General features: G+C 43.8%; 2 protein-coding genes across 4 annotated transcripts in view; both read left to right on the top strand.

Moving 5' to 3' along the window:
• LOC142580140 (uncharacterized) overlaps positions 1-21,478 on the top strand; it is a 545,246-nt gene that overhangs the window by 433,794 nt on the left and 89,974 nt on the right. For all 3 annotated transcript variants that reach the window (XM_075690973.1, XM_075690972.1, XM_075690974.1), the window contains exon 3: positions 6,696-6,900. In XM_075690973.1, coding sequence (XP_075547088.1) covers positions 6,697-6,900 — 204 coding nt within the window. In that variant the 5' untranslated portion in view covers position 6,696. The remainder of the gene's footprint in view (positions 1-6,695; positions 6,901-21,478) is intronic.
• The window catches only part of LOC142578534 (uncharacterized), a 150,352-nt gene that overhangs the window by 18,358 nt on the left and 110,516 nt on the right, over positions 1-21,478 (top strand). The gene's annotated exons all lie outside the window — the stretch shown is intronic.

A 21,478-nucleotide genomic window follows, 5' to 3' on the forward strand; every position in this document is an offset into this window, starting at 1 on the left:
AGGCGAAATGTCCGTATTTTCTTTCTTTTATCAAATAGGTGGGGTTCAATAAACGCAGAAAGTAGGCGGCACGAACAGCATCGAAAATGAGTGATCCCTCGTTCGCGCTGTCACTGATCTCATGCCAATTACCGATCGAGGCCTCTGACCATGCTCTTCTTGGCCGTTTGCGCTGTCGACTGTCGAAAGGTTACGCCTATCCATAATTACCGCGACCGCGCGATGTACATGTGCGATCTACCGCGGCATTAATCCTAAAGCCTCTGAGACTTTGCTCTTGAATACACGGGCATCAGAATTAACCGTGCTCCATCAGACAGTATGCGTGTTTTTATAAGAAAAGCCAGCGTCACAGAAAATAACAAGGAAAGCAAAGGAAGGCATTTATCGTATAAGGAAAGCAGAGAAGACGGCCTGAATCAAAGTCGTGACCTGGTAACTCAGCATTGGGGAAGAGAAATGGCTGCAAACAGAGTAAGAGAAAAATGTGCTCATGATCAGCGCGAAAATTGGGGTGAATGAAGTTGAACATCGAAGACCGTTGAACGTGTCAGATCCAAACCATGCAAGCAGTTGAGAGTTTTATTTCTTTTTTTTTGGGGGGGGGGGGTACAACTTGGCCTCGGTCCAAAGGAAAGGCAACATTGCTAAGATGCTACTTCAAGCATGTGGCGCTTCAAAATAAAGAATGCTGTACGCAAGCTTCTTCAGGTTTTCTTGAATACTCTTAGCGTTCCCTGTTATTTTTACGGTAGCATTGAACGTTCTTCATGAGAACCGAAGGGCTCTTGTCAAAGCCACGCGATATTATTAATGCTTCCTCAGGATGCAGTAATACCTAACCTAACTAGGGTCTATGGGCTGGATGAATGGTTTCAATGCATTTTCACACGGTGAGCACAAGCGCTGCAATTATCTTAACTACTTGCGCCAGTCATCAATAATATGAAGATTGTATAATTGTGGGTTACAAATACTTTACCCCGCCTACGTATCTAGCTGCAAATCTGCCAGAACATAAGAGTCCTGCTTTTATATTCAATAGTGTGGCTGAAAGAAACGCTGTAGTGCACGAGAAACCTTCAATCCATCACTGTGAGAACGGCTGCCCTCAGGCTCACTTTCCTAGGGACGCTTATAGCCTGGTCTACCCGCCGCGGTTGCTTAGTGGCTGTGGTATTGGGCTGCTAAGCACGCGGTCGCGGGATCGAATCCCGGCTATGGCGGCCATATTTGGATGAGGGCAAGAACATCCGTGTACTTATATTTAGGTGCACGTTAAAGAACCCCGAGTGGTCTAAATTTACGGTGTGCCTCACAATCGTATAGAGGTTTGACACGTAAAACCCCATAATGTAGTTTTTTTTTTCATAGCCTGGGCTGAAAACGATGAACGAACTAGAAGATATTTTGCTTTTTCCTTTTAAGAGGAAAAACATGATGGAGACAGCAACGACGTCCACTGAAATGGCGAGTAACCGGTGTAAACACGAGGCAACGTGCCGAAAGCCAACATAAGTTGCAACGCAGCTTGTTGGAATCTACGTACAGCTAACCTTCGTTTAAATACATCGAGATAGCTGAAACGTGTGTCAGTTTCCGCGTTATTAGGCGAGGGCTATTAGGCTAAGGCCTAAGGCGCATTCATCTATGCTGGCTCGGGCGCGACTGTGCCACGCGGCGATAATCTCAAAGAACTATACAGAGATAAGACGTTCGATACCGCCATCGGGGCGCACGTAATGCTTCTTTTTTATAAGTTTGGTTATTCGGCAAGTAAAGATAGATTCTTTCTGGTGGGCAATATTTACGAGTACCGCATCTTCTTTAGAAGAAGGAAAAGTCCGTGAACGTGCAAGCAGCACGACATGAGGCCAACTAAAAACCGTGGTTATATTGGTGCGTGTCTATATAAACAAAGACAGCAGTACCAAAGTGATTGCATTACCATAAAAAAGCTAGAACAATCGGGGAAAACCTGCCTTAAACAAGGTAATCAGCCAGTCAATTATTCAATCAATGTTTATTTTTCATCCTGTGGATGTATATATTGAAGGACTGTGAGCAAGCTTTGTTTCTTTATGTGCTTCTTCAAAGCCACGGAATAAATTTCGGAGCGGTAACGATAAAGCGTAAAAAAATAAAACAAACACCTCAGACACCATCATGGTATAAGGTACACATTTAAAAGTAAAGAAGTAGAGGTAATAAAAAATTGAAAAAAAAGCTAATGACATACAATATATATGAAAAAAAACACTTTTTTTCAAGATAGCCTAAACATTAAGAGAGATACAAATAGTTACAAAGCAACAAGTTTATAACCGCAGCACAACTAACTGCATTATAAGAAAACAACAAGACACAATGGGACTATAATATGATAGATACAAGACTGCCGATCTATCGTGAAACACAAATTACGTAATAGTAACATTAAAGAACACAAGAGGTGGAAATTATTCCAGAGTCCCCCACTACAGCGTGCGTCATAATGATACAACGGTTCTGGCACGTAAAGCACCACAATCTATATTTTCAGTTTTATTCGAAAAAACGAAAACGTTACCAATTTCTAAGCTTAATGCGCCGCAACCTAAAGCACCTCGCAGGAATTTTTCACATTTATGCATAAGATAATTTATGATGCTCCTGTGAACTATCACATAAGAATTTTGGATGCATAGCTGCACGTTTCTCAAAACCATGTCTTCTTTTCTTTTTGTCATTTCAGTCAAGTCGTTACAAACGTAGTTCAATAAGGCTTCCTGCTAGGCCAGTTCCTTCATAATGCTTACAAATAACAAAATGCGCAGCGCAGACAAGGACGAGAAGGCAACGAACACGGACAAGTGCTACCTTTCAAAGTTTTTCAACGTTCTCTAGGTCTTTCAACGTTTCAACGTAAAAAATATTTTCGTGCTTAGAGAGGAAGTGGCGGCGATATCGGTTGGAATAGGCAACTCGGTTGTCAAGGCCCCTTTAACAGCCATACCGATTTTTCTTTTGAACGATATCCTGATGCAGGCGACTAAAAGGAGGGTAATTCATGGATCATGCCTTTCCGAAATTTCAATTATCCAAAGGTCGACTGGTCTTTTGGACAATTACGTCAAAACAAGCAGGTGCTAAATACTTCCTTGACGTTCGCTTTAACCTTAACTTAACGCAGTTCGTGACAAGCCCAACACGCATAACCCAGGCTTCTCAGAATCTTTTAAATTTATACTAACCACTAATACAAGAAATCTTGTCTACCATTAACTACCTCCGCAAATTTAGTCATCATGAAGTAATTCACGCCGCCTTCACCTTTAGTCGTAACATGCGACTCCACTATATTTTTCGATATGCTGCACTGAATAAAGATCTACACAACGTTTATGAAGTATTCCAATCAAGTATCAAGTTTTCATTCGCACTCTGGAAAACAACTAGGGACCTTTAACCTAAGACTATTCCAATCTGTGTTTGTTCCAATCTCCTGATGTCAAATTTGCGTAATCACCAACGCAAGCATCGGACGGTGACCCGCAGCATTGTCTGACCAGCCCAATCAAACGGTCTCCTCGTTTAGAGAAGGTGACTCTCGTTTGCTTTGAAAACGAATAACACTGCGTACATTGAGTGGCTTGTCTTATCTAACTGGCTGACAAAAGGCGAGCAGCACGCTAAAGTGGAGAGGGTTTCGGTGGAGCCGATCTTGCGCAGTGAAAATAGATCACTGGATGTAGAGGGTGGTGCCGGCATTCATGATTGGTCCGCTTCCCATTACTTAGCCTGCGGTTGCTGGTCAAAACTCGCGGCGGCGTGCAACGTAAGGGTAAAAGTGCAGCTAAAACGGATCCTTAACGCAGAATGTTCGGCCGAGCAATGTCCTGTAAGTGCTCAAAGGGCTCGACAATGCTATCTTGCATGCAAATGTTTTTATTACGCGCAAATAAATCCGTTCTACCCGGCAGCTCCGAGTAGCAAGTGCCAGAGCGATCGGTGTGCAGCCATATTGTATTGATCTCGGAACGGAGACAGTCTACGGCTATTCTGCAATAAGTTCAGTTTTGATCGGCACATTAATGCATCTTTGATGCGTGCACGTCACTTTCACGAGGTCAGTTTTGGCAGTTTTGTGACGTCGCGTGCACAACAAAATTAATCCGGAGTCCCTCACTACGGCACGCTTTATAATCACATCATCGTTTTGGCTCAAAAACGTCGGAATTTAATTTGTTTCGAAGTATTACTTTCATGCCAACCGACATCACCAATCGTTTAACAAAACACTTAAAACTGTTGAGAGCAAAAAGAAAGCTTGTTTTTTTTTTTCGACCCGCAAAAATTAAACCATGTCCCGGCCCCAGGCCTACGAGGCTACGAGGCTGAGCGTGCCTACGTGGATGCTGTGCGCACGCATAAACACTGATTTTCTCAGAACAACCCTCATCACATGGTGGCTATTAACCTATAAAAATTTTGTCGCATCACTAATTCCCCGGACATCTTGTACTATCAGTATTGAAACTGATATTCAAAATGACTGCTCCTTTATCAGACATTGACAGTCTATCGTGTTTGACACGACGTTTTCAGCATAGAATCTGATACGCCCTTTCCAAACATGTCTGCTATTGCCATGTCATAAATACCTGTCATTATCTTTTCATTAAAAGGTATCAGCAGCGTAATAGAAAATGTCAAGAACTAGTCGTCTGCTGGCCCTGAAAAATCATTTCAAAACTCATAAAAACACCAAAATCATTACGGCTTTTTTTTAAATTCTTGCTGTTACCGAGTCGTTAACCATAGGTAACCTACGGATTGAATGGAAAGTGAGCAATGTCGTTCCTGTCTATACATCAGGGAATAGAGATTCACCACGAAATGACCGCGCAATTTACATAACAACAGACACTTGAAAAATCATGGAACATATCATTTTTTCTCAATTAAAAAGCTTTTTCCACTCAAACGGTTTCGTCCATTCATCACAGCATGGTTTCCATAAGGGACTGAATTGTGAAATACAGTAGGCCATCTTTCGTCATGATTTACATTCAAACTTCGAACTAACACACAGACTAACGCAATTTTCCTCGATTTCGCAAGAGCCTTTCACCAGGTAACTAATCAACGCGTGCTTCTAAATAATTCTCAATTCAAGATGCATCCTGTGTTAAGATGGATTCTTCAAATATCTAGATATCACTTTTTCTCACGGTATTGACTCGTGTTTACATGTAAATTGCATTATAAAGCTCGCTAACAATAATCTAGGTTTGTAAATGTCAGTGACAAAAAGCTCCTCCCCAGGTAAATCTAAAGTTGAATACGTTTCTCCCATCTGGAGCACGCATAAAATTTACCCCACTAGCACCCTTGAAGCCGTACAGAATCGCACTACTAGGTTCATTCACTGAGGATATTCTTAGCCGCCGTGGTTGATTAGTGGCTATGGTGTTGGGCTGTTAGGCGCAAGTTCGCGGGATCGATCCCGGCCACGGCGGCAGCATTTCGGTGGCATGCCGAAATACGAAAAAACCCGTGTACTTAGATTTCTGTGGGCGTTAAAGAACCCCAAGAAGTCCAAATTATTCCTAAAACCCCCACTATGGCGTGCCTCACAATGAAAGCGTGGTTTAGGTACGTAAAACATCATAATTCATCAAATTCAGCATATTATTTTGATATGACCGTGTCATTCCTTAAACAGGCTCCCGTTTGTCAACTCTCGTATTACCGTCGCACCGCCAGCCTATCATTGCTTAAAATAATTTTTTTTACAGTGCCCTCAGCCTCGCGCCATGCACTTCTCCACGCGATCAATATCACATTAAGTGCCGCGTGCCCCAAGTCTTCCTTTTTTTTATTTCGAGCGTACTTGTAGACTGGAACTGCATTCCTTATGCCATCGCTGCCATCACCAGTTCATCTACTTCACCCAAGCAGGGTCAGCGATTTCTCTCCTTAACTAATATTGTTTTAACTATAGTTGTAATCCCGCCCGGTATGTAAGACCCATGTCTGGGGGTATTTAAGTAAACAAAAAAAGAGAGAAATCTAATTGAAATTTTATTTTCGCTTGATGCAATCAACTGACAAGCGAAAAACAGTAGCATGAGAAAAATCTCCTCTATCGCAGCTTGACCAAACTCATGCAACCCCGTATCCGGTGACTGCTTTTCACGGCCTAACAAATGTTAAACTTTATCGCTCGGCGCGAATTGGCCATGAACAAAACGAGAACATCTCCCGTGTTACCCCTGTTTTGCCTGAATTTCGACCCGAATTGGGTAGCTCTTTCAGGAAAGAACGCGGGCACCTCCAAATACGCTGGAACCTTGGATGAGTCGTGTGGTTACAATAACCGACGCGCATTAACCGCAGGTCATATTTCGGCGATTATACTCACCGCTTTCGTGGTGCTTTAATGTCACTTGCTTTTCAAGGAATAAGTTAAAGAGTTAGTTAAGACACTTGCAGTTCTGCGAATATTTTGTTCTTTCCCCTTCAATACATCATAGCAAAATATTTACGAAGAAAAGGATATATTGCTCCAAGTAGGATGATCGCTTTAAAATGCTGACCATCCGCTGATGCTCAACTACACTATTCTGTGAACACATTTTGTTGCTTCCTGTCTCGCGTTATACCGCTGGCTGCAATGGTCGCTGCCCCGCACTGAGCAGTGCCCCTCGCAGGATGGCCACAAGCAGCAGCAGCAGCGTCGCCGGCGTGTGGATGCTGGCGCTGCTGGTGCTCGGCTCGCTGCTGGGCGCCCTGGCCGAGCCGCAGGCTGGCGGCGACTGGAACGCCCTGTCCGGCATGTGGGGCAAGCGCGCCTCGTCCGACTGGAACCGCCTTTCCAGCATGTGGGGCAAGCGGGGCCCCTACGGACCTTACCAGGTGCGCCATTCACTGAGCTACATGGGCGCATTTACTCGTCTGTCTTTTGGTGCTGTCTTCCGTGCCGAAACCAGGGGCGCTAGAACGTCAAGCTATTCAAATTCTTCTAATTTCATTTCTGCCGCCCCCTCTTTGCTTGTCTGTGACGTTACATCACAGAAACCACGATAATTCCCCATCTCATATGACGTGTACACACCGATCATGTATGATTAGGCGAAACAACAGAAACAAAATTTTTCAGTGTTCTACTCATTTTTCTCCATGATCCCTACTCAATTGGTCAAAATTTTTCGGGCTGGGCCCACTTGGCCTCTATCATGCGATGTCACAAAGCCGTGAGAACTCTGCACATCAAAGTGGCATGCACGCACTTAAGATTCCTTAACATGCTGAACAAACCCGACATTTTCTATTTCTGAATAGCCGGAAATAGCCTCGTTACGAAAGAATAAAAATGCCAGCCTACCAATGGCTCTGGCTACGCAGATCGGCCGGGCACAGTGAATTCCTCCGCCTATAATAAACACTCTTGCGTCGCAGTATAATGCTGTCGAGCCCTTTCGGTATATACGCACGAGAACACTCTGGCAACTCATTTCTGCCGAGGATCTGTTCTAGCGGCATCCGGAGGGTTGCGTCGCGACCCTATGGCCAACCAGCTGCCCCAAGCTGAGCAATGGGAGGCGGATAAATTGCAGACGCCGCCCTTCTCATCAAGTTATCGACTTTCACTGTTCTAGCCCGGACCCACCGTTACCCTTTCCACTTGTTCACGTTTCTCGCATCTTGTCGGCCTATTTCATCACAAGAAGCTGTCAAGGCAGGCAAGGCTATTTTCGTTTAATGCAAACAAAAGTGTACTAGTATATATGAGGAGAGCGTTTGATTTGGGTGTTGAAATACTGCTGTGAGTCACCGCCCGATTCTCGAGTCGGCGGTTATTAAATTCGTTGCCAGGAGATTGGAATAAAGTCAGAAAGGAATATCATTATGTGGCCCAAGCACCAACTGATGCTCACTCTTACCATTAGCATAAATATTGCTATGTTATTTTTGTAGCGATAGCAATTATATCTACACTCATCGCAAGTTTTCGCTGTCACCATATTGTAGGGCACATATTTATCTGTTCTCATGCTAAATGTTTAATGACTTTCGCCACGAGACAGCAATTTACTGAAGAATACAAATGGGTTGCAGTGGATGCAACAGGCATTACCAAATCCAAACTGGGAGCTTATCATTATTGAAAAAAAAGTTCACAATCACCGCATTTACAGGTGCTAACATATGGAGCTTAACAAAGAAGCTCGACAACAAAAACCGCACGAAGATCGATGGAACAATAAACGTGAGGCGCAACATTAATAGACAGAAAAAGTCGTGTGGATCGGAGAACAAATGGAGATAGCTGATATTCTAGTTTACATTACGAGAAAAGAATTCAGCTGGACGGGCCATACAAGGCGTACGGCAGGTAACCAGTGGATCGTTACAGAATGGGTGCCAAGAGATAGGAAGCGCAATCGAGGACGGAAGGAAAATTACGCGGGGTGATAACATTACGAAATTTGCATGCGCATGTGGGAATCAACTGGCGCAAGACAGGACATAAAGATGTCATGATGATCATGCTACATGTTTATCTGTGGCATGTGCCACCGTGATGACTTAGCGGCTATGATTTTGCGCTGCTAACCATGAGCTCGCGGCATTATCGTATAGTATAATATTGTGTAGCGCATTCAGGGAGGACTCAGGACTGCCGCTCTTGATGTCGAAAACCTTGAGGTGGCGCCACCAGAGCATGGGCTGTTCGGACACGCTCGTTAGATAGAAAAAAGGAAACCGACTAGCTGAATTGACGAACGATAGAAAGCATCAAGAGAGCCCAAGTAGGCAAAAAAAAAACACACACACAGTTGCCGCAGGGTGAAGTAGCAAGAAAATGGGAATATACCGGGAGAACAAAATATATTTTTCAAATAATGGTTCAAGCAAAGATAAAAGGTGAAATTGAACGTTGGTTGTCAGAAATAGGTGATAAAAAGAAGGCCGCACCTAGAATACTTTGCAACCGCATAAAATTATTAGGCAGAAAGTCAACAACAATACAACAACATATCCTAAACGAAGATGGAAATAAACTGGATGTGGATGCGGCATTAAATTCCATCCTAACAATAACAGCCGAACCTTTCCAAGGAAAAGGTGACGTTATATTTGAAGAAAGGAAGACCATGAAAGAGAACCAGATGGAAAAGGAGCTGGTGCTGACAAATTTCAACTGGAATAAAGCAGAAGAGAAAATTACGAAATGCACAGCCACAAGTCTAGACGAGGTTCCCAGCCGTTAGGCTGATTAATGAACTGGAGCCAAGATGTAAGGAAGCTATGTTGAAAGCAGTAGAAAAAAACCTTTAAAAAAAGACGAATACCAGACAATTGGCGACGAAGTAGAAATAATATAATTTATAAAGGTAAGGGGAAAAATATAGAATTCGCTCATATAAATTGTTGACCATTACATAGATAATATACAGGTTAGCTATGCAGACGATTGAATTAAAGCTACAAGCATGGGGGAAGAACTATGGCAGATTGGGAGAACATGAGAATGGCTTCAGAATTGGTAGGCATCTGGATGATAATTTATTTGTTCTTACTGAGTGTATTGAAATATGAAAAGCAGAAAGCAGACCGTTAAATGTGACTTTTTAGACATTACAGGACCGTATGACAACGTAGACGGCAACATATCGTGAGATTTTCTATAAGGGGAAGGCTTAGACAACGATTGTACACAGCTTTTGAGAGATATTGACCTCGAAAATACCGTTTTCGTTGAATGGGAAGGCATGAGGAGCGAGGGGAAAGTTGATATCAACAAGGAACTATGGCAATTGTGCCCTTTATCCTCACTGCCGTTTAAAATGTACATGGTGAGGATGAGGGAAGTAATATCGGGTTTAGTTTCATACGAACAGGGTGCTACAGTAGTGGAGCAGCAGCTTCCTTTTTTGTTTTATGCGGACTACATTGTGTTGCTGGCTAAGAAGGAAAGTGATACGCAACGTCTGGCTCATATCTGCGGACAGCATGGCCAGAATTTAGGTCTGAAATTTAGCGTTAAATAATGAGGTGTTATGAAATTAAATAAAAACGGTGAACAGAGAGTGTCAATACAGGGCCAGGAAATACCTCGCGTACAAGAACATAGATACCTTGGTATATGAATAAACGAAGGCAACAGATATATGGAAACAAAGGGAAAACAATAACAGTTAAGGAGAACAGAAATGCAGCCATAAAGAAACACAGAGCACTATGGGCCATATCCAATATGACCGTATCAGGCCATATTTGTACGGCCGCTCGTTTTCGGTCATTACAGACCATCATCATGGTGACCTCTGCTGGCTGTCTTCCCTCCGGGACCCCGCAGGTCGGCTTGGTCGCTGGGCTTTGCGGCTCCAAGAATTTTCATTTGTTGCCATAAGTCTGGACGTCTGCAACAGGACGCTGACGGCCTGTCGTGTCACCCCGTGGATCCTTCGGATCCTGTTGCGCATGATCCGGTGACCTGCCTGATGGCTTTGACTGACATGACCAACATGCGCCCTGGACAACAACGCGATGCATCCTTACCGTCGATCCGTCGTTCTCCATCATCGCCGGGGTGCCATCTGGCAGCACCGACGGCACGTGCCGCATGTTCATGCTGCACGACGGCATCCGCTGCCGCCGCAATATCAAACCTGACGGACCTGAGTTGCTCCTTGTCCTTCCTCGTCATCTGCGACCCGTCGTTCTCGAAAAACTTCACGATGCACCGACAGCAGGACACCTTGGAGTTTTGCGTACATACGACCGCGTACGACAGCGGTTCTCCTGGCCGGGCCTCTACCGCTCTGTGCGTCGTTATGTTGCAACTTGTGAATTCTGTCAGCGCCGGAAGAAACCTCCCCTGCCACCTGTCGGCCGACTCCATCCAATTGAAGTTCCCTCCGAACCATCCTTTCGCGTAGGCCTTGACCTGCTTAGCCCTTTTCCGACGACACTAGAGGGAATAGGTGGATCACTGTCGCTACTGATTACGCGACACGCTACGCGGTAGCAAAGGCGTTGCCGACTAGTTGCGCAATTGACGTCGCCGATTTTGTCCTTCATGACGTTATTCTCAACCATGGTGAGCCTCAATAGTTACTTACAGACCGCGACTGCTAGTTATTGTCTCGAGTCGTCAACGACCTCCTCCGCTCTTGTGCCACTGAACACAAGCTGTCCACCGCCTACCAGCCACAAACGAACGCTCTTACGGAACGTCTCAATCAAACACTCACAGAGATGCTATCGATGTACGTTTCCAACGATCACCGCGACTGGGACGCCACGCTTTCCTATGTGACGTTCGCGTATAACTCGTCCCTGCATGATACCGCAGGGTATTCAACCTTTTATCTTTTCTATGCATGCGACCCCACTTTGCCCTTTGACACCATCCTAACCTCTGTGCCCTGCGTTGCCACTGAGTACGCTCGCGAAGTCATCGATCGCGCTCACATGGCGCGTCAAGCCACTCAATCTCGCTTATTAGCTTTGCAGCATCTGCAGAAAGAGCGTTACGACCGGTGCCATCGCGATGTTCATTTGGCCTCAGGTGCTTGGGTGCTGCTTTCAATCAATCAATCAATCAATCAATCACTCAAACAATCAATCAATCAAGTTTTATTTTCGCCGCAGACAGTACATTGTTACTGCGAAAATATGGGTTCAGAGGGAAAGGTGCATCTGTGCAGCTTGACCAAGCTCTAGCCACCCGTGCACCAGCAGTGACACGACGATTTGGTATAAGGATTAAGTTATGTAACCATCAGCAAATAAAGAAACGAGCAGACACTTCCATCACAAATGGCAATTACAAGAACAATTACACAGCATACATATTTCAATGAACAATTAAAAGCATAACCAGTTTTAATACAGTCAAACAAACAGGTCAAATAAGGTTTTTTAGTAAGGGCCAGAACGTCCACATTTTTCCGGTCTAGCTCATTTAGTGTGGTTCCTAGAGCGTAGTCAAGTTTTTCTTTCCCATTAAGGGTGCGCGAGATGGGAACGTAGTATGGCGGTTGATATCGTAAAGGGTAGGAAATTGTACTTTTTCTGAGATTTCATAATTCTTCGTATAGTTCCACCCTACCTAATGTGGATTTGTTCACCATATCGTCGGGTCGGCCTCTCACAGGAGCTTCTCTCTCGCTACACAGGGCCTTATGAAGTCCTCCGTCAAGTTAACGACGTCAATTACGAGATCGTGCCGGTACAATTTCATCCACCCTCAAGTCCGCCGTCTCTTGACGTCGTGGACGTTTCGCTGCTGAAGGCATACTTCGCTCGCAGTTCTTCGCCTACCATGCGCCGAGATGGCTCTTCATCACCCGGGAGCCCTGTTACGGAAGGGTGAAAGAAGAGAGATCGGAAGAAGAAAATCGCGAGACGCTGGCTGCTGCGTCTTGTTAGTAGTCACCCATTTTAACCCAATTGACTATGCTTGTAAATGCAGTGTTATACTCCCAACATCCCTGTAACAATATATACGAGTCCAAGGGGTATGTGAAAAGGTTTAATGGTTTTAAGACTTACAAATGTAAAAGGCGGTTGTTTGCTTTAAGTCAAGGGACTCGATGGCAACCAAATGTCAGTGGGACGCTTCGCATGGGGCTCTCATGGGAAGACTAAAAATGAAGCTATGCAGTGTGATATGAGCTGGACAAGTTTTGAAGTCAAGGAAGGTCACAGTAAAATTGATTATGGAAAGCGTCTGAACAATACGGAAGAAAGTAAATTGGCTGGGAGATGGTTCAGGTATTCGTAGAGAAAAAACATTGATTCACAGAGGAGGAAAAGAACTAGGTAGCTTACCAGCAAGTATGCATCCGGTATGGTGAGCAACATGGCCACAAAGAACGTCAAGCGGAAAGTCAGAGAGGGTGAGATAATCTGATGCGTGGCGGCAATGGAAAAGAAACCTGCTATAAGTAGCTACGTAAGAGGAAAAAACGAAATCTGGAAATAAACAATATATAACCCAAAGGCAAGCTCAATATTTTGGAAGCAAGATGAGGGTGTCTTGGAACTCACACTTAAAAAGCGAGATACAACAAGGAAAAAGCATGTGCTTGCTCCGGTAGATCTAGAGAAAAGATGGAGCATATTTTGTGAGAATGTGAAGATATCAGCTTATTGATCAATTTAGGCACCTCTGTCTTCCTTGAAATCCTTGGGTTCAGCGAGAACAAGAGGGAAGTAAACATGTCCGCAATAAAGATTAGTAAGACGCGATTGAAATATTGGTGGAAGAAAAGTACGCAAATGACAAACAACGGAGACGTACAAATCCAAAGTTCCCAATAAGGGTTCAAAAAGTTTGATGATTCAATTCTTCGCAGTTTTTTTTTTTTTCATTTTAACATAGGTAGAACATTAGGCATTGTAGTGACAAGAGCTTGGTGGCGCAACCCACCGCCTTGTACCAATGAGCACGCTCATGGCATCGATCCATCCATCCATCCATCCATCCATCGATCCATCCATCGATCCATCCATACATCGATCCATCAAGCCATCCATCCATCCATCTATCCATCCATCCATCCATCAATTCATTAATCCGTCCATCCTTCCATCGACCCATCCATCCATCCAGTCGCGTCATGCATCTCTATAAATGCCCTATGGCGCTTTCCATACATTGCGCTTAAGAATGTGCTTTTGTTATTGCTAACACGCCAATACTTACACGTCCCTGCTTCGACGGCATTGTCCAAATAATTAATTCTAGTCTTTATCTCTAACGGGTCCTCGCTGAGCCAGAATCCGTTAGAGAACTTCATAGAAAGGTATAGAGAACAGTTGAAATGCGCATGAAATTCTTACAATTACGCGTCACACACGAAAAAGTGTATCAATGAAAACCTAATCCTTCGCATGCAGATATCACTCAAACAAAACATTAATGTTATGTAGAGACTGGGTACTTTATTTCTAAAAGTCATAGGATTAACGATGTACTGAATAAAGCAGAAGGGCAGCGGATTGGGCGAGTTGGTGTTGCATGGTAGCAATAAAATTCAAACAGCGCTAAACGAACGGGACCAGAATGAGGAGGAGACAAATACGGCGCCGTGTTTGTCTCCTCCTCATTCTGGTCCCGTTCGTTTAGTGCTGTTTGAATTTTATTGTTACCAAAGCAGAAGTATTTAGAAAATGATCATTTGCCTAATTACAAAATTATTAAAGTAATATGAGAAATGCAAACCAGCCGTACAATTATATTGTACTAATTACCTGGTAATTTATTTATTAGCTATACGTATTAAGTACTTGAGTTATTTCAAAGTTGGACAATTAAAAATAGTTCAATGATTAAGTAAACAATTGGACCCGTTCAGCTCTTTATACTGCGGTGACAAGCGCTGTGTATAAGTCCAGCTGGAATACCTCAGGGAAAATGAAGCCTTTATTTTAAACACTGCCTCGTTTGAACTACATAGACTACAAAAAGAATCCCAAGAACACAAAATTGGGCGTGCGCGCTAGCGACGTACAACTGGCACAACTGACAATAGCAGGAATGAGCGATGGTTGTTGGTGGCGGCGCTGCTGTCGGGTGGGTTGGCATTCAACCTTTCCACGCTTACCGCCTCCTCGCGGCAATGCATGGCCCCTGCCGCCCCTGAGCAAGCTGCCCCCCTCGGTACACTTTAGCGGTATCAAATAGCAGCCGCATTTCGATGGTGGCGAAAAAAAAACACCTTCATTCGTGCATTTGGGGCACTTTAAAGATCATTTGGTGGTGAAAATTATACCGGAGTTACGGCATGCCTCATAATGAAATCGTAGTGTCAGCACGCAGAAGCCCAGAATTCAAGTCAATGCGCGGATCACATGCAAGGCAGTTGCTATACTATTCTATCGCCACCGTTGGTCAAACCAGGCCTCGTGTTCTTGAAAAAAATTATTCCTCAGCTTCTTCTTTTTTTCAATTACCGCGCGCAAGCAAAGTCGCAAAACCTTTTATGCACAGCGCATGCGTTTTACCTTCAATCCTCTCACACTAAGAAAAAGCGCAAAACAATAATAGTGCTTGATCACAATCTAAAAGTGATGTGATTTCATTGGCCCCGCTCTTAGTTGCAGCCAGCGCAGTGGCGCCTGTGCGATGCCATTACAGGCCCTTCGTGGCGTGGTGAAGCTGCCGGCAAATTGGCGCAACGGCGTGTGTCGCGTACTGCGTGTAGTTGGAACACCATCCGAGGAGTTCGAGTGTAACGCTACAACTTGCTGTCGCTGTCAGTGCTTCAGGACAAACTGACAGAATTTTGCCAACGCTTGTCTGTGGGGGAGCTGGGTCCAAAACTATAAAAGCGGTAAATAAAGGGCCACTGCACATGCAAGAAGCGATCACAGCTTTGTCGCACAAGTGTGCATGACAGTGGCTCACTAGAGAGTAGGTCAACTCTTCCTGACAGAGCTTTGTTACTCCACCGCAAGAGAGTGCTAGTACTCTTCCGCAGAGTGCTAATACTCCCCCCACAGGGGCAATAGTACTCCCCCAGACCCAGTGTTTCTACTCCTCCAAACAGAGTATTTCTACTCCTCCAATCCGAGTGTTTCTACTCCCCCAAACAGAGTGCTTCTACTCCTTCAGAACAGAGTGCTAGTACTCTTCCCAATAGTGTGAAAGCACGAGGTAGATCCATGGCCACGTTTGAAGGGATTCGCAATATTTACATGTGGGGAATATTTGATACCTTCATAAGCAGCTTCTGCACTTATACTTGGTGAATGGAATGTAATCTGTAGTCGCCGAGTTACTGAAATGAAACATTATCTCTCTTAAAAGGACAAAATCTTTATTGATCAGTCATAAGACAAACTGAATAATAATTTCAGACACATACTGACAAACACATAAAATCATATTACAATGATGCCCATGAACTTTAGAACACGTCTTGTAATAAAACATAAGTATTTTCTCTAAAGTTTCATCAGTACTACAGTGTAGAAATATCCTTTAATTTCAATTGGCTCTTTTTCAAAAATATACAATAGAAACTTAAGCATAGAACAAACATGTGCAAACTCACAAAGTATTGACACTATGACGAAGAGAAATATGCGCCACATTACTGGCCAGCAAACGCATTTCTGGCACAAAACGCGTGCACTTATATGACAGAGGTTACCAGATGAGCTGCTAAGCATGGGGCTAGTAAACCAGATAAATTGTGCGAGAAACTTTTTTGTCTGCCATATTCTAAGACAGCAGCTCATTTGATAATGTCCTGTACAGCGTATGGATGTTCCTGGCTGAGAGTACATTGCATTTAGAAATGTGTTGTATATTCTCATGTGAGGCCACAGGTCTAGCTAGCTTTGCTTATACAATGTATTTCGCATAACGTTATTCACGTGTGGTCTACACCCTATTGTTTCTAAGTGAGTCTTGTCGTAGTTCTGCAGCAATATCCTGGGGGCCCGGTCTCAAACCGGTACAGAGGCGTATTATATTTCCTATTCAGTCGGCCTCCTCACGAAAGTAGTTTCTTGGTGCTGTTGGGATTCATCCATTTCACTTTCTCACAAATGAATAAAATGTACAATATTATCTAGTGTGTAGCAAATGAATATAGAACTGCAAGGAGCATTGGCATTGAAATCTTGCGATCAAATTTCTTGTCAAATATGGTAGCTTTTCATTCCCATTACGGAATGCTATACTACTGAGGAGCAGCTTCCATAATTACATGACCAATTATTGTGACTCCTTGAATATGCGATCTAACTCAAGTATAACATGGCTTAAGATGTGAACCAAAAATCAGATGTGACGAGTATGATGCATCAAAGGCGACATAAGCATAGGTACAGGCAGGGAAGTGCACGAAAATGATAAAGAAACAAAACATGAATTGAGAACGACACCATCCTGTTTCACATATCCCTTCCATGCACGTAGATTTTGCAAGCGACTATGCATATACTTGCACAATGAACCAACTACCTGGAACCAAAGCTCGTTTGCTACTGAAGTGGTTAAGATGCGGTAAAGAAAAGTTATCACACTTCACAGAATCTTCGTCTGGAAACAAGTACATATGTGACTAGGAAGATTAATACATCCCCTCACTGTGCACTCTATCTTAAGTCCTGAAGAGTTATATCTGCAGAAGCCATACACCTAAGGTGCTTTTGCTTGAAAGCATATTTAGCGCCAGCAAACAAAGACGGAAGGGAGACGACAACACAATGGCAACACAAGCGCATTGTGTTGTCATCTCCCTTCCGTCCTTGTTTGCTGGCGCTAAATATGCTTTCAATTTACCAACATGCCCAACAAATGGCAATGCTTTTGCTTAACACACATGTTCACATCCGCCAATTGATGAACAAGTGTTCTACTCAGATGCTCTCAGTTCTTTGCATTAAACACATCTCTACCTCCACTAGCATACTTGGTTGGCAAGTAGATAAGAGAAACCACAATTTTACATTTTTAAAATAATCTTCAATTCCAAGTGACTGTCCGGCTTCTAAGACGTAAGTTATGCACCCCGGTGTACACAGTTAAAGGCCTTAATTGCTCCTTGCTTTCGCTTTGGGAGGCACAAGCAGTTCTAATTAACTGGTTTCATGAGCATGCACGCAAACGATAATGACTTCTTAAACATTGGATTCTCTTCCCCCAATGCTTCCCTTTTCTGGAACCTAAAAGCCATAATTCTAAAATTAAGTGTAAAAACAGATAAAAAGGAAGACATGAAAATCTGCCTGCTTCATGTCAGCATTTAAAATACAGACTCACAGTGGTTTGTATGTGCACACTTGAATTCGCATGCTGGTAAATGTAAGCTATTAAAGCTGTTAACTGTAAGCACTTAACCAAGCAGAAACTCTTGTTTTTATAATGAACACAGGCACCGTGCTCATTGCAAGTATGTATCATGCCACTAAGCAAACATGCAATTTCATTGTAGCACTATTTTTTATCACATCAATATATCTGTTGAGAGGCAAGACAAAAAGCAGATGCTTCTCAGAAATAATCAGCTTTTTTTAAACACATTTCTAACTTTTCCATGACGCTTGCTCCTATGTGTTTGTCACCTGAGAGCATACTTGATTTTGGCTTTCCCATCCGAGGCACTACATAAAAATACCATGTTAAGATGACTGCCTAGAGCACGTGGGAATTTTCATCTTGGTGTGACATACTGCATTTTGATTTTGTGGACATTTAGTCAAATGGTACACCTAATATACCCACATTCTAGTTTTCTTGTCCAAATTGCATGGCAATGTATTTTGATTCTTTGGCGTTTGCTACTCTGCACTTTGTGAAGTCGCGCTGGGCTGGCTCTTTGGCATCCTTGTGTCCTTGCACTGCCTTCTTGCGTGATATAAAGCGTGTGCCTGAAAAATGTTGTGTGTAAAAGCCAACACAAGGACATGGTGTTACACAACATCAAGACAGTCAAGGTCATGGCACTAAAAGAAAGTCTCAGCTCTTAGTCTTCCTACTGAAATGCATGCGAAACATCTAAATAGCTGCAACAGTCAACTACTAAACGAACTTCAATTTTTACATTTAAACAAGAAAGAAATAAGCGACAGTTCATGCTTCTTCGCCACCATCGTTAAAATACTCCGGCTAATAAATAGATTATTGGTCATTGTTAGATGTCATAGGTCTGTCATTAGTCTGGTGTGTCATTAGTCTGGTTAATCCTCAAATTATGGCTTGAGCAGTGGCACAACCAGAGATGGTGCGGAGGCGTACTGGGCACCTGCTTAGGACGCGTCACAAGTGGTGTTCGCGACACACTAGACTAATGACGGACCTATGACATCTGACAATGACCAATACTCTATTTAATAGCAGGAGTATTTTAACGTTGGTGGTGAAGCAGGATGAACTGTCGCTTATTTCTTTTTTGTTTAAATCTAAAATTGAAGTTGGTTTAGCGGACCAAAGACCAAAGAGAAAATGTTTGCGCAATTCATAAAATAGCGCCAGCCTTCTAAGCTTGAGAAATATAAAAAATACCGAAATCAGCTAAATTGAGAACTAAGAACTGCCAAGTTAAGGCATTTGAGTAATGCATTTTACGAGGAATCCAAAAGAAATGTTCACAACCAGTGGGACCAATTGAACAAATTACTAAATCGCACGTCAAAAACAACTGTTACGACAATAATGAAAGATGGTATATTGATAAGTGGGGAGGAAGTTTGTAATGAATTTAATAATGTCCTTATTAATGTAACCAAAACATTATGCTGTCCCTCTGACACAACTGTGGGTTACGCGTATAACACTCCATGTATTCCGGAATCCCTGTTCATGTATCCCACACATGAAGACAAAATCATAATGGTGTTTAGAAATCTAAGAAATAGCAGAGCTGAAGACAAAGATGGCTTTCAGGTCAAACCTTTCAAGTTTATAGTTGACATACTAGCCCCCCCCCCCCAATGCTAATACATATCTATAACCTAGCTTTAGCATATGGCGTCTTTCCAAGCGAAATTCAGGAAACAAAAGTGGCGGTCATTCACAAAGGTGGTGCTACCTCGGATATAGCTAATTACAGGCCTATTTCAATTCTTCCTATATTATCCAAAGGTCTGGAAAAGGTTATTTACGTGAGAATTCATAATTTTCTAGTTAAAGATTAAGTTTTATCAGACAGTGAATCAGACAGAAGAGGTGGCCGAAGAAAGCAGATGCACTTGACGTCGGCTTCGTCTTCGTTCAATGATTTCGCAGGGAAGTCACCGAAAATCACCGAGTTTTCGCTACCATCTCACGCAGCAAGTTACCAAGATTCTGCCGATACCAACTTCAACGTGGCAATCTCATTTTGCGAACTTCTACGCCAACTTTTCGTCTGTGCCACACCGGCAGCCGCGGCGGTGGCTGCCGCGAGCCTAGGCCTATAGGCGCCCCCGCAAAAGAAAGTACACGTGGCGCGCGCCCACGCTCGCTCGCAGGCGGAAGAAATGGAGGTTCTCGTGCAAGGGGAGAACATTTCCCAAGAAGAATTTGAGGCCGGCACGGGCTGGAGTACCGTCGGCTCGAAAAAGCAAGCCGTTGAGAGATCCAATACGAGTAGTTTCGGCGCCCACCTCGGCACCGGCAGAAGGAAGAAGCGCGTGCAGAAACTGAAACAGCAGTTAATCAAGGCCATGCCATATCTACCGAAGGGTGATTTCAAGATTATCATCCGCCCAAAGGCAGGCCTCAAGATTGGCGAACTAGGAGCGGCCCGAGTAGCCTCGCGCGTCTACCAATCTGCTGGCATACCCGGGGAGCACAGGGTAAAGCCCCTGAAACTTCGTAAAGTAGTGCCACTCTCCTCCTCCGCCTTCACTCCTCCTCGTATCTCCTCTCTTTCGCGCTCCCTCCTCGACCATGGCGCCGCCTACAATGCTCGAGCGCAGCAGACGACCTTTCGCAGAGTGAATGCACGCATAGCAAGGCAGTGCTCTTTAGGCGTTGACGTTGGCTTTCCAGCTCCGTGTAACTTCGTGAACAGCATAGAATTTCTAGTCGGATACTTGTACAAATTCGGTAACGGCAGCTTTTTTTTCATTTCTTTGATAACTATTTCTTTAAAAAGTATCTGAAGGAGTGTTAACGCTGCGCGTTGACGACTGCGAATGTATCGCGTGTCCTACAATTAGGTACGCAACATTTGTCAAGGGCGTGTCGCAAGATCTTGTTGCGAATGGTTGTAAATAACACGTTTACCATCGAATGACAACCTCTTCGCTTCCAGCAAGCCCTCAGCGTAAAGAATCCGCGCCGCCCTTACCATGTGAATTCGCGGCGCGTATGAGCTATGACGTACAAAGGCTGATGGAGATCACTGCTCTGGAGGTTCGAAAGCTACAGTGCGGCCAACGTGCGTGCTTGCCAATCTGAGCGCGCGCAAAGCCTCAGATGTGGGCGCTGGTGCTATAATGTTTCTTGTGTGTCAACGCCGACAGAAATACCGCGGCCGATCATCGAGTCGGGACTGTGGGTACACAAGAAAATAAAATGAGTTTTTGGCATTGTGCGCGAAGCGGGAGCGCGATAACAATGCTTGACTTAATCTCAACAAGAACACTGTGGCCTTCAGTAATTTTTTCAGGTTAATGACTTATCACGAATAACACTTCATCGTGCGTTGGTTCGTCCATTTACTAAGTGACGTACTTATCGCGAACTGAGTTGCACTGAGGTGCATGCATTCAGGACGGTTGCACTCCCTTCGAAGTAGCATTTGCGAGACATGACTTTATTAGTGAAGTCATGATCGCGCAATGAATCCCCCCGCCATGACGCGGCCGGAATTGCGGCAAGTGAAATGATGTTTTATCCATAGGTTAAAATGATATAAAACGGCATTCGAGTTGCAAGTTAACAGTTTATTTTCACAAAGATGCATTACAGATTTGCCTTTGCAGTCACAAGTCCGTGTGCACCATTTATTGTCTCATTGCGTAAATAAACGCACCA

The sequence above is a fragment of the Dermacentor variabilis genome, chromosome 4 (genome assembly GCF_050947875.1).
Source record: "Dermacentor variabilis isolate Ectoservices chromosome 4, ASM5094787v1, whole genome shotgun sequence".
NCBI lineage: Eukaryota > Metazoa > Arthropoda > Arachnida > Ixodida > Ixodidae > Dermacentor > Dermacentor variabilis.